At 54.3% G+C, this 13738-nt stretch overlaps 1 protein-coding gene across 12 annotated transcripts in view; it reads left to right on the top strand.

Moving 5' to 3' along the window:
* Nucleotides 1-235: 235 nt before the first annotated feature.
* Nucleotides 236-13738, top strand: part of VAV2 (vav guanine nucleotide exchange factor 2) — a 143803-nt gene continuing 130300 nt past the window's right edge. For 7 of the 12 annotated variants that reach the window (XR_015695455.1, XR_015695456.1, XR_015695454.1 and 4 more), the window contains exon 1: nt 237-795. Coding sequence is in view for 9 of the 12 variants with exons in the window: in XM_087704484.1 (XP_087560610.1) it covers nt 553-795 (243 nt within the window). In the remaining 3 variants the exon portion in view is untranslated. Of the gene's footprint in view, nt 796-13738 lie in introns of all 12 variants that reach the window. The other 5 variants (XM_087704487.1, XM_087704486.1, XM_087704488.1 and 2 more) reach the window with 3 other exon arrangements.

The following is a 13738-nucleotide window of genomic DNA, read 5'->3' as shown; positions in this document are numbered from 1 at the left end:
AGGCCGGACCCCGCGGCGTCGCCGGACCCTGCACGGCTTGCAGCTCGCCACCTCCGCTGGAAAGGCGGCGCTCCGGAGCCTGGGAGGAACCGGCGCCGCCCCTCGCTCGCCCCGCCGCTCTTCTCCAGCCGGCCAGCCAGGAGCCGCCGCGGCCGCGCCCTCCACGCCGACGGCCGGCTCGCGGGGGCGGAGAGAAGGGGCGGGGAGGGAGGGGAGGGGACCCCGCCGCGCCGCCTCTTCACAAAAGAGCCCAGGCCCGGCCCGGCGGCTTGGAGCGCTGGCGGCCCGGCAGGGGCTCTTTGTTCGCCGGTGGGGCGGCCCGGGAGCAGCAGGCGGAGGGACAGGCGGGCTGGAGTGCGGCGGAGCCGTGGGCGGCGCAGAGCAGGAGAGCGCCGCGGCCGGCGGGCATGAAGGGGCGGCGGGGCGCCGTGCCCCGCTCCGCCGTCCTCCTCCAGCAGCGCCCTCCGCAGTGAGGCTGGGCGTGGGCCGGCGGCGCCTCTTCCTCCTGCTACCGCCGCTGCTGCGGTCTATGGCGGAGGCCCCTGGGCGAGGATGGCGGGGCCGGCGGGCGTAGGGAGCCCCCCGGGCGCCATGGCGGAGTGGCGGCAGTGCGGGCGCTGGCTGATCGACTGCAAGGTGCTGCCCGCCAACCACCGCGTGGTCTGGCCATCGGCCGTGGTCTTCGAGCTGGCGCAGGCGCTGCGGGACGGCGTGCTCCTCTGCCAGCTGCTGCACAACCTCTCGCCCGGCTCCGTCGACCTCAAGGACATCAACTTCCGTCCGCAGATGTCGCAGGTAGGGCGCGCTCCGGGGCGTCGCCCCCCCCCCAGGCACGGGCGAGGGGCTCGGGCCGCCGTCGCCCTCCCCGCCCCTGCCCGCCGCTGCCGTCCCTCCCGCGCGGGTCGAGCGAGGGGAGCGCCGGGGACGCCGACCTCTGCCCCGCAGGCGCCTCCGCGCGGGCTCCGGGAAGCGGGTCCCGAGGGCGAGTGGCACCTGCCGGGGCTGCAGATCGGGGAGGCGCGGATGGAGGGCGCCGGCGGCTCCTGCCTTGGCGGCTGCTTCGAAATCGGGCCTCGAGTGAGCCGGCTTCGTCGCCAGTCGTCCGTTGCTCTCCCCGCAGGGCCCGGGTCCGCCGGCCGAAAGCGGCTGGGCGGCTCGCTGGCTCTGCTGCCCAGCCAGGCCGGCCCTTTGGCTTGGCGGCGGGGGAGTCTCCCGTAGGGGAAGGAGGGCCCGTTGCTGAAGGCTCCCATCGCCCCTGGCCTCCTGCTCGGGGTTTGGAGAGGGTCGCCTCTCCGCTAGAGACGCAGAGTCCGGGTGCCTTTAAACGGGAGGGGGCTGCCTTCCGGCCCGAGAGGAGTTGCAGCCCCTGGGCTTTTCCACCCCGGATACTTTCACCGGACTCCAGGGAGGTGCTGGGCGGATGGGCTGTGTAGTCCTGGTTGGGAGGAGGATTCCGCTTGAATGTTGAGGAGGAAGGGGCGCTGCTCCCAAGACTAATCTGAACCTTCTCAAGGTTTAATGAAGTGGATTTTGCCAGGATTTCTTGCAGGACTGGCAGCGATGGGGAAGGCCCTTGTGAGCCTGGGGGGGGGGGGGGCTCTGAGGGAGGGAGCTCTGCTGTGGATCTAGGAGCAGCTGCAGAGCTTCACTGCCTGCATTTGTGTCCTGGACTGTGGACTGGCAAGGGGGAAGGGAAGGTCACCCTGTGCTTTAAAAGTGTTTGTGTGTCTTTGTGTGTTGTGCAGATAAATTCTGCCATTCATTCACTTTGCTTCTGAAATTGGTCCAATTGCTGGAAAAGACCTTCAGCCTGGCAGAAAGGAAGGCGGGGAGTGGTCACTCTCACCTCTCCATCGGTCCTGAGGGGGAGGAGTCCTGCTTTTGGGGAGGAACTAGCCCTTCTTGTCTAGGGAGGCCCTTTCAGGAACACGCAGGGTTGAAGTGGGGTGCTGCTGACCTAGCCTTTGCTCTCCAGGAGCCCACTTAACCATGCGCTGGCCACGTTGCTCCCCACACATGTCTGGTGGGTTAATGGCCTCCATTTGCATCCCTTGTGTGCAAAAATCAAGGAAAACACAAGAGGGGCAATTCAGGGAACCAAAATACCGAAAGCCAGGAATCTGGGTTAGTGTTCAGTATTAAGATGGTCAGCTTCTCTCCTCCGGGCTTCCTACAGGCAGCCAAGCCTTGAGAGAGACTGTCTGAAACCACTCTAGACCAGGCAGTCCAAGCAGAGGAGGGACTGAACAAAAAACAGCCCATCATGGGAGGCTGAAGGCTGAAAGAAGCAGGGGCGGAGAGGGGAGCATGGAGAGGATGGGGGTCTGGACTGCCCCCCTGTGAGCTACCCAGAGAGGCAGGGATGGTGAGCGAGCCCTTGGCAATCGGATCTCCTGGGCAGCAGCTGATGGACTCTGCCTACTTTGTGTGGTGGTGTCATATTTGAGCTAGCCTTGCCAATTGACAGCTGCCTTAGACCCAAAGGTGGGGGCAGAATGGCCCGAGGGGGGTGGCAGCCCTGGAAGGATGGAACTGCTGCTTGGAAGGCCAAGGTGCCTCCTGTGTGTGTTTGTGGTGCTTCTTGGGCATCGGTTGGCTTCAAGCTCTTTTTCGCAGTCACGTCCTTCAACCCAAGGGATGGTGCCCTGCAGCCTTGGCCCCTCAAACCCAGGTTTTACACACACAACCTCCCCCCCCCCAAACCTTTCCACTCCACTTACTGACAAGACTCAACTTCTTGGCCATCCAGTCTGTTAAAGCTTCTGGGTTCTCAGCCACCAAAATGGTGAAATCTGGCTGACCACCTCCTTTTTTCTCTTTGCGGGCTCCTTGCCGTTTCCACAATTGTCTGTTCTTTTCCTTCAAAAGAGCTGCAGAGCACAATCCTGTTGCACAAGGTATTCTTGCTGCCCACCAGGTTTCCTGAAATCAAAAGAATGCCGGGGGGGGGAGTTGGAGATGGGGGGGAGGGTCTGCAGGAGTTCCACAGAAAAAGGCCATGAACTTCTCCCTTTGTGACAGGCTGGGAGTCCCAAGATGTCCTGGAAGCATTTGGGGCCCCTCCTGTCTCCCTAAGTCTGGCTGTTTCTTGTGAGGGGAACCTTCTGCCTCATTTCCCAGCCTGACTGCTGCCCACCTTCCTTTCTAGCTGTGGCACTTGGCTGGTGTGTGTGCGTGTGTCTATGTCCCAGAGCAGCCCCTGCCCTTTCCATGCCGTCTGTCAAAAATGGTGTAGCGTTTGCTTGGGTGGGGGTGGGGTGGGGGTTGGACTAGATGACCTACAAGGTCCCTTCCAACTCTGTTCATCTGTACCTGTGCAACTAAGCGAACCCTTTAGCCTCTTTATCCCTTGCCCAGGGAGAGCCTTTGCTGTTGTGCGCAGCCAGGTCTTTGCTGGAACCCATGGAAGCCTTTTCATGAATGCAGATACTCTTCTGTGTGTGTGTGTAGAACCACATTCCTTTGAACTCCTTGTAGGTTGGGCTGAGTCACTGATCTTGTAGGTCACAATATCAAAATTTGGAGCAAAAAGCTAAATTTTAATAGCACGACCTCGGTGCCTTTTCTCCTGTTCAGTTAAGCTTGAACGTTTAATGCACAATAAATTCCATGTGGAGCCCTTTCCTCCCCCTGCCAACCCAGATTCTGCATTCCTTGCACTTCTCTGGCTGGAAGTAGTAATGAGGATGACAACTACCATCACAATGACAGTGTTTGTATAAGTGCAGCACACAGCTGAAAAGTGCCGTGTGCCCTCAGAACTGAGCCCCCAGGAGCGAAGGAGCTCCTCAGAAGATTTTCCCTTCCTGCTCGGGATTAAGCCAGGAGGACGGCTGTTTCCATGCCCCCCCTCCCCGGCTGGCCGGGCCTGGAAACCGTCTGCTGCCCTGATTAAAACGTCATAAATAAATAATGGCTGGGCTGTAAGAACCTTTGATTTGTCCTGCTTCCCGGCTCCAGATCCCTCCTGACTGGCTGAGAACTCTCCTAATCCCCACAGGGCTGGGGGGCAGAGCTGGGCAGAGGGGGGATCCCTCCTTGGAGGAGGCTGCTGAATGCTGCCCTCAAAGCTAATGGGCTTCCAGGAAGGCAGTGAACATCTCTGGCCCGGAAGCTCCTTTTAGACTCCCAAGTTCTCCTTGGCTTTTGGCAACTGGCTGGGGCTCCACGCCCTGCTGCAGACTCACAGATCGGCCTTTCTTCTCTCTTAGCCAGGACTTGGTGACCCAAAGGAAGAGCTAACCAAGCCCAGTCTCAAAAATGTGTGACTCCATCACTGCATTGATAAACTTAAAACATTGAGAAAGGTCTGCATATTTTACGCGTGCCAGGCTCTTGACACCGAAAGAGAAGCGAGTACCAGAAGATCTGCAGATGCCTTGAAAAAGAAGGTGGAATTATTACGTTTTGGGGAGTCAAAAACCCTTGGAGACTGACTTTAATTATCCTAGAAGTCTTCTTTAAACCTCCCTTTGTTTGGCTCTGCCCTCCCTCCCTATTATGTGCTTGGCGTCCTTCCCTCTCCTCCTAACTCCTCCCTCCTCTTTCTCCACCCAATCCATCTTCTCTTTGTTGAAGTTTAGATTTGACAGCCCTATTCTGACTCTGCCGGGGCACTGCGCATAGCCCCTCCTCGGTGGGATTTCGACAACTGTCGGTTGACTGGACAGGTAGTTTCCAGAGAGCTTTGCACAGAAGGATGAGCTGTCCCTGTTCCAAAATGGGCTGGTTTTGCATTCACACCATTTGCACCCAATGCAGCACGTGGCAGGGACGCCACTAAGGCTTATTGCCTCATTTGCACCTTCTGCATATTACCGTACTAAAAGTGTTCTGGGAAAAGCAGTGGAGGCCAATATCCGGTGGTGTCCTTGGCACAGGAAAGATTGCCGCTTGGGGTGTAAGAGGAGGAAATGATAATTAGCATGAATTCATGAGCGAAATAAAGAAACTCTGCTACAGTGTGTGTTATTGTGAAACGAAGAATAAGATGGAGGCTGCAAGGGCCGGGAACCAAACGGGTGTCATGTTGTAAGTGAGGAGATGAACGTCTGCCTGGAGGGGAAGGACCAGGTTTAATTGTGCATGAAATAGGAGGAATTGGGTGAATGGGGGCTTTTGGGGGGCTTGCAAAAAGCAAGAATTCATACTTAGGAATTCTATATTTTGGTGAATATAGTGACCACGGGAGGATTGAATTCCACTTTTGGAAACCTCTATAAAAAGCTCTGAAAGAATGACATGGATGGACGAGAATGAGAGGAAGGAGGACAGAAAAACAATTTAAGAATGAAAGAGAGTGGGGGGACTCTGCTGAGGGAAGAAAGCCCAACCTGATTTACTTCAGATGCATAAATAAGCCTCTTGGTTAAGCATAAATCTGTGCCTGCGTTTACCTGCAGGCCATGCTTTGAACAGCATGAATGGATTGCTGATGTGGAAGGTCACGGATTAACAGAGTTGGAAGAGACCTTGGAGGTCAACTAGTCCACATTCCCCCGCCCAAGCAGGAGACCCTGTACGATTTCTGACAGATGGCTGTCCAGTCTTTAATTGAAAGCTCCCAGGGATGAAGCTCCCACAACGTCCGAAGGCAACTTCTGTTGCACTGGTTGATTGTTCTCACTATCAGGAAATTTTTCCTTATTTCCAGGTTGAATCTTTCCCTGTTCAGTTTCTCTCCGTTCTTCCTTGTCCTGCCCTCAAGTGCTTTGGAAAACAGCTTGACACCCCCCTTCCTCTTTGTGGCAGCCCCACAAATATTGGAAGACTTCTATCCTGCCTCTCCTGGTTCTTCTCTTCACTAGACCAGCCATGCCCGGTTCCTGCAACTGTTCATTGCCTGTTTCAGCCTCCAGTCCCCTCATCATCCTGGTTGCTCTTCTCTGGACTCTTTCTAGTCTCAACATCTTTTTTTTTAGTGTGATGACCAAAACTGGATGCAGTATTCCAGGTGTGGCCTTACTAAGGCTTATCCTGGTTTGTGAATCTTGGGAAGTGCCTGGGATGCAGGACTGTAGGAAGTAGATTAATCTCCCAGCAGGAGAAATGGAAAGTGGAGGTAAGGAAAGAGAATGGGGAAGCAGCAAGGAAAATGGTGAAAAAGATTTGTGTTACCAAATGTGAGCAGAGGGTGTGGAGTTCTGGGGATGGAGAGATGAAGGAGAAGGCAGGAGGTAGGGAAAGGGGCATATCAGTAGAACGGATAAGGCCTCCCTCAACTCACAACCACAATTGAGCTCAGTGAAAGCTGAGTGAATGGAGCTTAGTTGCTAAGTGAAACATTTCTTAAGTGTGTTTTGCTCCATTATACGACCTTTCTTGTTAACATTGTTAAGAGAACAACTGCAGTTAAGTTCGTCACACGGTTGTTAAGTGAATCTGGCTTCCCCATTGACTTCACTTGTCAGAAGGTCACAAAAGGGGACCATGGGACACTGGGACTGTTATAACTGTGAGTCAGTTGTCAGAATTTTGATCACGTGGCCATGGGGATGCTGCAATAGTCGTAAGCATGAAAAACGGTCGTACGTCCCCTTTTTTCAGTGCCACTGTAACTTTGAACGGTCACTAAATGAATTGTTGTAAGTTGAGGGCTACCTTTATTTGTAAAATCAGAGCGGGAGAGAGAAGAGGACTAACGGAGCCTCCTGAAGAGGGAAGGGATTACTAATCCTGGAGCCAGAAGGGGGGGTCTGGGGACAGCTTGGCCAGAGGACAGAGGGGAAAGGAACGCCCTGAGGGTCCAGGGAGAAAGGCGGAACTGCGGCCACCAGGGCAAGGGGGTTGGGCAAGGGAAGGCTGCAGGTGCAGGCAGGGAAACTAGAAGGACCTTCATATAATGAGGCAGTTGACAGATGGCTAAATTTTGGAATTAATGTGCTTATATCGAGGACTAGAAAAGTGAAATTATGTTATCTTCCACAGAAGGCAGATTGAAGGCACTGCAAGGAGGGCTAGAACGGAATTTGAAAAATAATTAAAAGAGCCTAAGGAGAGACCCAGAGCAAGGCCTGCGCAGCTTTTCTGTGAAGACCAGATAAAGGCAGGTTACAGAAAAACGTGCGACTGGGAGAAAGTCAGCTTAGCACACCTTTGTTTAGTAAATGTATGATGGCAATCAGGCTGGCATAATGATGGCTGGTGTGTCTGGCAGTGGAGCTGAAGGTGGATTGCTGAACCTGGCCACGTGGGAAGCTTAAGAGACGCTCCCAGACTAAGGCGGAAGTGCCTATGGCTGTCCTCTCATGTGCGCCCCGGTAAAAGCTTTGGAAGGCCAGTGTGACACAAAGTGTGCCTTCCTTTGCATGCCAGAGATGCCATCCTGTTGGCTGAGACCCCTGACCAGTTTCCCCAAGGTCAGGCGGATGAATCTGGATGTGATTGGACCGATGACCGAGATGTCATTCCCGATGGGGAAAAGAACACAAACGATCGCATGTGACACACAAACAGTGGAAAGTAGTACAAAATGCTACATCTTCTTATTTTGGTAAAATATTTACTAATGATGAGGAAATGATAAATTCTGGTAGAAAAGTAGCATCTGGTGTGTGTATCTGCTGTGAGGAACGTTGGTCTCTCGAAGGAAGTGAGAATGGCTGTGTGTTGGTGTGCCCAGTTGGCCCTGTTGAAATTGGAGTTGTGCACATCTGGAGGGTGAGGGTTGTGGGTTATGCGTAGTGAAGGACTGCAACCTCCGTTCTCCACCTGGCTTCCCTGCATAAGCCAAGAAAAACCTCTTACTCCTCAGGGGAAGATATGAAATTTGGTTGGTATAAATTGATCAGTGAAATAAATATCTGAGAAGACTGCATTCCGTTTTGGTCACCACGATGTAAAAAAAAATGTTGAGACTCTAGAACGTGGGTATTAAACCCAAGGTCTGGGACCCGGATCCAGCCCGCGGGGCTGCCCTGGAAACCGTGAAGGACTGGCCTATGGTGCTTATGCCAGCAAAATAGAGCTCTGGAGGACCGCATGTGCCTCCCCCCGGCCCAGCTCTGTTTTTGCTGGCAGAAGGTTGCAAGAGCCCATCACAGGTGAAAACGGAGCTCAGGAGCTCCTGACAGGTGCCCCCAACATGAGTGATGATGAGCTGGCCATGCCCACTCTGGCCACACCTACCCCGCCCCGCTGAGGTCAAACACAGCCCTGATGCAGCCTTCAATCAAATCGAGTTTGATACCCCTGCTCTAGAAAGAGTACAGAGAGGAGCAACCAAGATGATGAGGGGACTGGAGGCTGAAACATATGATAAACGGTTGCAGGAACTGGGCATGGCTAGTCTAGGGAAGAGAAGGACCAGGGGAGACAGGATAGCAGTCTTCCAATATCTCAGGAGCTGCCCCACAAAAGAGGGAGTCAAGCTATTCTCCAAAGCACCTGAAGGCAGGACAAGAAGCAATGAATGGAAACTAATCAAGGAGAGAAGCAACTTAGAACTAAGGAGAAATTTCCTGATAGATTAACCAGTGGAACAACTTTCCTCCAGAAGTTTGAATGCCCCAACACTGGAAGTTTTTAAGAAGATGTTGGACAGCCATTTGTCTGAAGTGGTAAAGGGTTTCCTGTCTAGGCAAGGGGGTTGGACTAGAAGATCCCCAGGGTCCCTTCCGACTCTGTTATTCTATGTTCTATCCTGTGCCCCTTTGCACATCAAGCCCATCCATGTTACATCATTATTTGCTCCACTGTGTCCAAACTCCAGTCAAGGGCAGCCCACACTCACCAAAAGCTGCCCCCCCCTTTTCTGCCAGGGCTGATTCATGAGGACCGGGGTAAGGACAAAGCGACAAGCTGAGCTGTGAAAATCTGGAGAAGGCTGGAATGCTCTCTGCACACGCACCTGGCATGTCTTGCCAGAAGAATTTTATGGACTCAGAATCACCCTGTCCCTCCCCCACTTTTTTCTCATATTTTTTTTAATTTTTTCCCCTTCTACAACACCTTACAGTCATTATATCAACATTATTATGTCATCATACCTGTACATGTATATATTATTTCGCTTCTGACCCTAACCCCTCCCCCTTTTGAATTCCTGACAACTTTCATAGCTTTGGCTGAAGAGAGGCACCTTTATTTGAAAGGCCCTAAGCAGATTTTGGCATTAATTCCTGCAGATTTTTGGCTGCTTCTGTTGGGCACAACCAGCTGTTAAATATTGGTTAATTGTTCTGACTGTCAGTAACATCCTCTGAGCTCTCTGATTGGCTGAGAGCTCCAGAGGGTGTTGCCGACGCACTGTTATTGTTGATTGGCCGAGGGACTGACGTCAGCAGTTGCTGTCGTGTCCCCGGCCAGTGATTGGTTAAACAAGAATATAAATACCTTGGCGGGAGTTCTCCGTCCCTTGAATCGCCTTCAACCGAATAAAGAGTTCTTCTTGTTTGAAACCCTGGCTGTGCGTTGTCCCTCCGTCAATACTTAAAACTGGCGACGAGGATGGGATTCGGCGATTCCACGCAAGCCTAGGTTTAAAGACAGAGAGTTTATTCCAGCTAGCTGCTGTAAGTCGCTGTCCGCGCCAGCACCGAACGCTGAGGAAAATTTTTCCTGTCACGACTTTCAGTCCATCCGCTCCTCACAAGTCAGTTTAGCCAGTATGAATTCATTGCCGCCTTTCGCTCCTTTCGGCTCCGCCGGCGAATCCTGGGAAGGATTCATGGAGCGCTTTGAAACATATTTAATCGCAACTAAAAATCAGGCTCAAACGGATGAGGAGAAGTGCAGCTTTTTCTTATCATGCTGCGAACCCTCAATGTTTGCCTCAGCCAGAGCCATGGCTGCTCCCAGACCCGCATACAAATTGGGCTGGGACAACTTGATGGCCAAATTAAAGGGGCACTATGCCCCAACGCCATCCAAAATTGCCCGCAGTTTCGCATTCAGGAGGCGGGTACAGAAGCCGGGGGAGACGATCAGTCAATTTTTGGAAGCCCTGCGCACTGTGGCGGCCCAGTGCGATTTTTCGAACCTAGAAGAAAACCTAGTCGAACAGTTTGTGTGCGGTGTGCGGGATGTACACTTAAGAAGCCGCATGTTCCGCCACCATGACATTACGCTGCTCCAAGCAGTCGAGATCGCCAGAGCAGCTGAGCTCTCGGAGCAATCGACCGCCGATTTGGAACGGCTACAGCTGTCAACTAACCCGGCACCGGCCTCACAAGTGCATGACATTGACTATGATGATATAATCCCTTGTGAGGACCGGGAGCCAGACAACATCGATCAAGTCCGCGCACAACCACGGCGGAAGCCACCTGCTCAAGCCACAGCCGCACCGCAAAACGCCAGGGTGCCTTGCCTCAGCTGCGGAGGCCGCCACGACCGCCAAACGTGCCAATTCAAAAATGCAATCTGCCGCCGCTGTCAGAGGCAGGGGCACCTCGCCCAAGTGTGCCGAGCCTCCTTGCCGGCCCCTGCCTTCTTCCAAACTTCTGAGAGGACCAAGCAGCAACAGCGCCGCCAGCAGAGACCAGCTCGCAGAGGAGATGACTGCCACACTGTTTCCGAGCCGCAGGAAGTGGAGACTTCCATCAACCAGGCCTCCTCAGGCAACCGTAAAATCACGGCCAATGTCCACCTGGCAGGTCAGCCTTGCCAGATGGAGGTGGACTCCGGCTCCTCCCGATCGTTATTATCTTGGGACATGTTCTCAAACCTCTGCCCTACAGTTCCCCAGAATAAGTTAGCCCCATCCCGGGTACTCTTAAGGGACTACCAAGGGAAGTTGATCCCTGTTCTGGGATCCTTTCCTATCCCTGTTAGATATGGCAATTTCAAGGGAGAGCTGCCAATCATAATTGTAAAACACAATTTGCCGGCTCTTCTTGGCCTTGATTGGTTTAAGACACTGGGACTGTCCATCGGGGGGGTCCACCAAGTGAAAACTGCGACAATTGAGGACGTCCTGCAGGAGTTCTCTGATGTGTTTGATGGACAGCTGGGGTGTTATAAGGGAACCCCCATCTCCCTTAGCTTAGATCCTCAGATTGCTCCTATTAGGCTGAAAGCCCGCAGGGTGCCTTTTGCCTTAAGGGCCAAGGTTGACGCCGAACTTGACAAATTATTGGCGCAGGGTGTCATCGAGCCAGTCGATCATGCTCCATGGGAGACTCCCATAGTTCTTCCGGTCAAGCCGGATGGCTCGGTGAGAATCTGCGCCGACTACAAGTCGACGATCAACTTGGCCCTTCAGGCAAACCCCTATCCAGTCCCTGTGGTGCAACACCTGCTCCATTCCCTGGGGCAGGGTTGCATATTTGCCAAACTGGATATGGCGCAAGCCTATCAACAGCTCCCGGTGGATGACGATGCGGCGGCTGCCCAGACCATCGTCACTCATCGTGGGGCTTTTCGTTGTCGCCGCCTACAATTCGGCGTATCCGTGGCCCCGGGGATCTTCCAAAGTCTCATGGAGCGCCTGCTCCATGGACTTCCGGGGGTAGTGCCATATTTCGATGACGTTCTGATCGCTGCTACAAGCCGCTCAGAACTCATCGAAGTATTAAGGAAGGTCCTCTGTCGTTTCAGGGGCGCGGGATTAAAATTAAAAAGCAGCAAATGCTCATTTGCTGTCCCTAGGGTAGAATTCTTGGGCTTCTTAATAGATGCCCAAGGCATTCACCCTACACCCTCTAAGATTGCCGCCATTAGGAACGCCCCTGCTCCCACCTCCAGGGCGGAGCTACAGGCGTTCCTAGGGCTGCTCAATTTTTACGCCCCCTTTATTCCTCACAAGGCGTCACTAGCCGAGCCGCTGCATCGGTTGCTCGACCGATCCGCGGCCTGGCACTGGGGAAGCCGCGAAGCGCATGCGTTCGCGGCTGTCAAAGAGACGCTGACGTCATCGGCAGTCCTCATTCAATATCATGATGGGTTGCCTCTGACGTTGGCGTGTGACGCCTCCCCATTTGGAGTAGGGGCTGTCCTGAGCCATATCCTCCCTAATGGCTCAGAAGCCCCTGTGGCCTTTTATTCTCGGACACTCTCCTCGGCGGAGCGCAATTACAGCCAGATCGACAAGGAGGCTCTGGCTGCAGTGTCCGGGATTAAGAGGTTCCACGATTACCTCTATGGTCGGCACTTTACCCTTGTCACCGACCATAAGCCACTCCTTGGGCTTTTGGCGGGGGACAAGCCGACCCCCTCCATCCCTTGGCAGAGCGGAGACCTTGGGGGTTCCTGCAGCCAGGGCTAGAAACCATCCAGAGTAGGGGTCTCCAACCTTGGCAACTTTAAAACTTGTGGACTTCAACTCCCAGAGTTCTCCAACCAGCATAGCTCAGCATAAGTCCACAAGTCTTACAGTTGCCAAGGTTGGAGACCCCTGGTCCAGAGCACTGGGCAGTGGTCCGCTTGCTTGACCGGTGGTGGGATGGTCCAATTCAAAGACTCGGTGGGTGATAAGCAGCAAGCGTCTCTGATGGCTGAGTGGTCAGGAGGAGAGCACAGGCTGGTTTTTTTCAACGGTCTGGTTGAACACATATCGCCTTGTTGATTGAAGCAGGAAGTTCCTTCTGGCCAGTCACTCTCTGCCTGATTGATATTTTCCAGATAGAGAATCTGAGTATGATGCTGTGTAATGTGTAAAATGCAGCCAATATTACAGAAAGGCAGTTGGAAAGTGAGGGCCAAAGGAGCCCCCCCCCCCTGTCCAAAGATTCTAATCCTGCCCCAGGCATTCTGCTGCCCTCTCTGTCCAGACAACAAGGTGGGCTTGGGTCCTGCCAGGCCCCCTGAAAGCCAATTCAGAATGGAAAAGGGAGCCTTTGAGGGTCTCCCTTGGGGATTCCTTCCTAAAAAGCCCCTGAGGAAGAACTGGCTTTGGCAGCCCCTTCCCCTCTTCCACTGCCAGCTGCTGCCCTGAGATTGGGGTGTGGGTATGGGGGGAGGGCTTCTGCTGGGCAGGTTCTGCCCCAACTGCCCCACCTGGCCTGGCGGTGCAGATGCCTGCAATGAAGGCCAGAGGCCGAGGGCGGCTTCTGCAGGGTGGCAGGAGAAGCCGGGTGGCTTCATTTAATGTGGCTGCCTGAGGAGGGAATAATGTCCATTGGAGGATACCTCCAAGGAGGAGGATTTGGTTGTGTGCCAGTGGCATGAAAAGCCATCTGAGGAACGGGGGGGGGGGGTTCCCTCCCAGCCTTCATGCGATGATGATGATGATGTGAATGTGGCCTCTCAGGCTCCACTGGGGCCACATGCTGGGCCCTTGGCCATTCCCTCCAGCTTCCCCTTGTGGGGCAGGTGGGGGTTTGGTTTTTGCTGTCCCTGTGGCCTCTCGGGATTCAGAGTTGGCAGCACAGAGTTTTTCTCCTCTGCAGCCACAAGAAGAGCCACCACATCCGATATTTCAGTAGAGGCCTTGCCCTTTTCTTCAGAAGGGGGGCTCCAGACTCCTCCTGGTGCCCCCCCCCATCATTAGATCCTCACCTGCAGTTGGGGCTGCTCTAGTCCAGGGCCTGCAACTGGGTGCTGCGTCTGCCTCGCTTCCCTGGGAGAGCTGCCCTCCTGGCGGATGGGGCAGAAGGGCCTGTTCCTCAGACAGGTGGGCAGCATCGCTCAACGTCTCCTGTCTGCTGGCATTGTGGACCCAACGGGCACTTTGCTCCCTCTGCCAGGAACTTTGCTCCAGTGCAAAAGAGAATGGGTGGCATGGTGGGGGGGGGGAGTTAGAGCTCTGCAAACGCCCAGAAGCTCTCATGCCCCCCCCCTCTCACCACCCCTTGCTTGG

Source organism: Thamnophis sirtalis, unplaced genomic scaffold (genome assembly GCF_051295495.1).
Source record: "Thamnophis sirtalis isolate CommonGarterSnake01/CBP01778 unplaced genomic scaffold, rThaSir2_p1.2 scaffold_2, whole genome shotgun sequence".
Lineage (NCBI taxonomy): Eukaryota > Metazoa > Chordata > Lepidosauria > Squamata > Natricidae > Thamnophis > Thamnophis sirtalis.
Note: the sequence above shows the minus strand (reverse complement) of the source record. Positions and strands in the feature narration are given on the sequence as shown.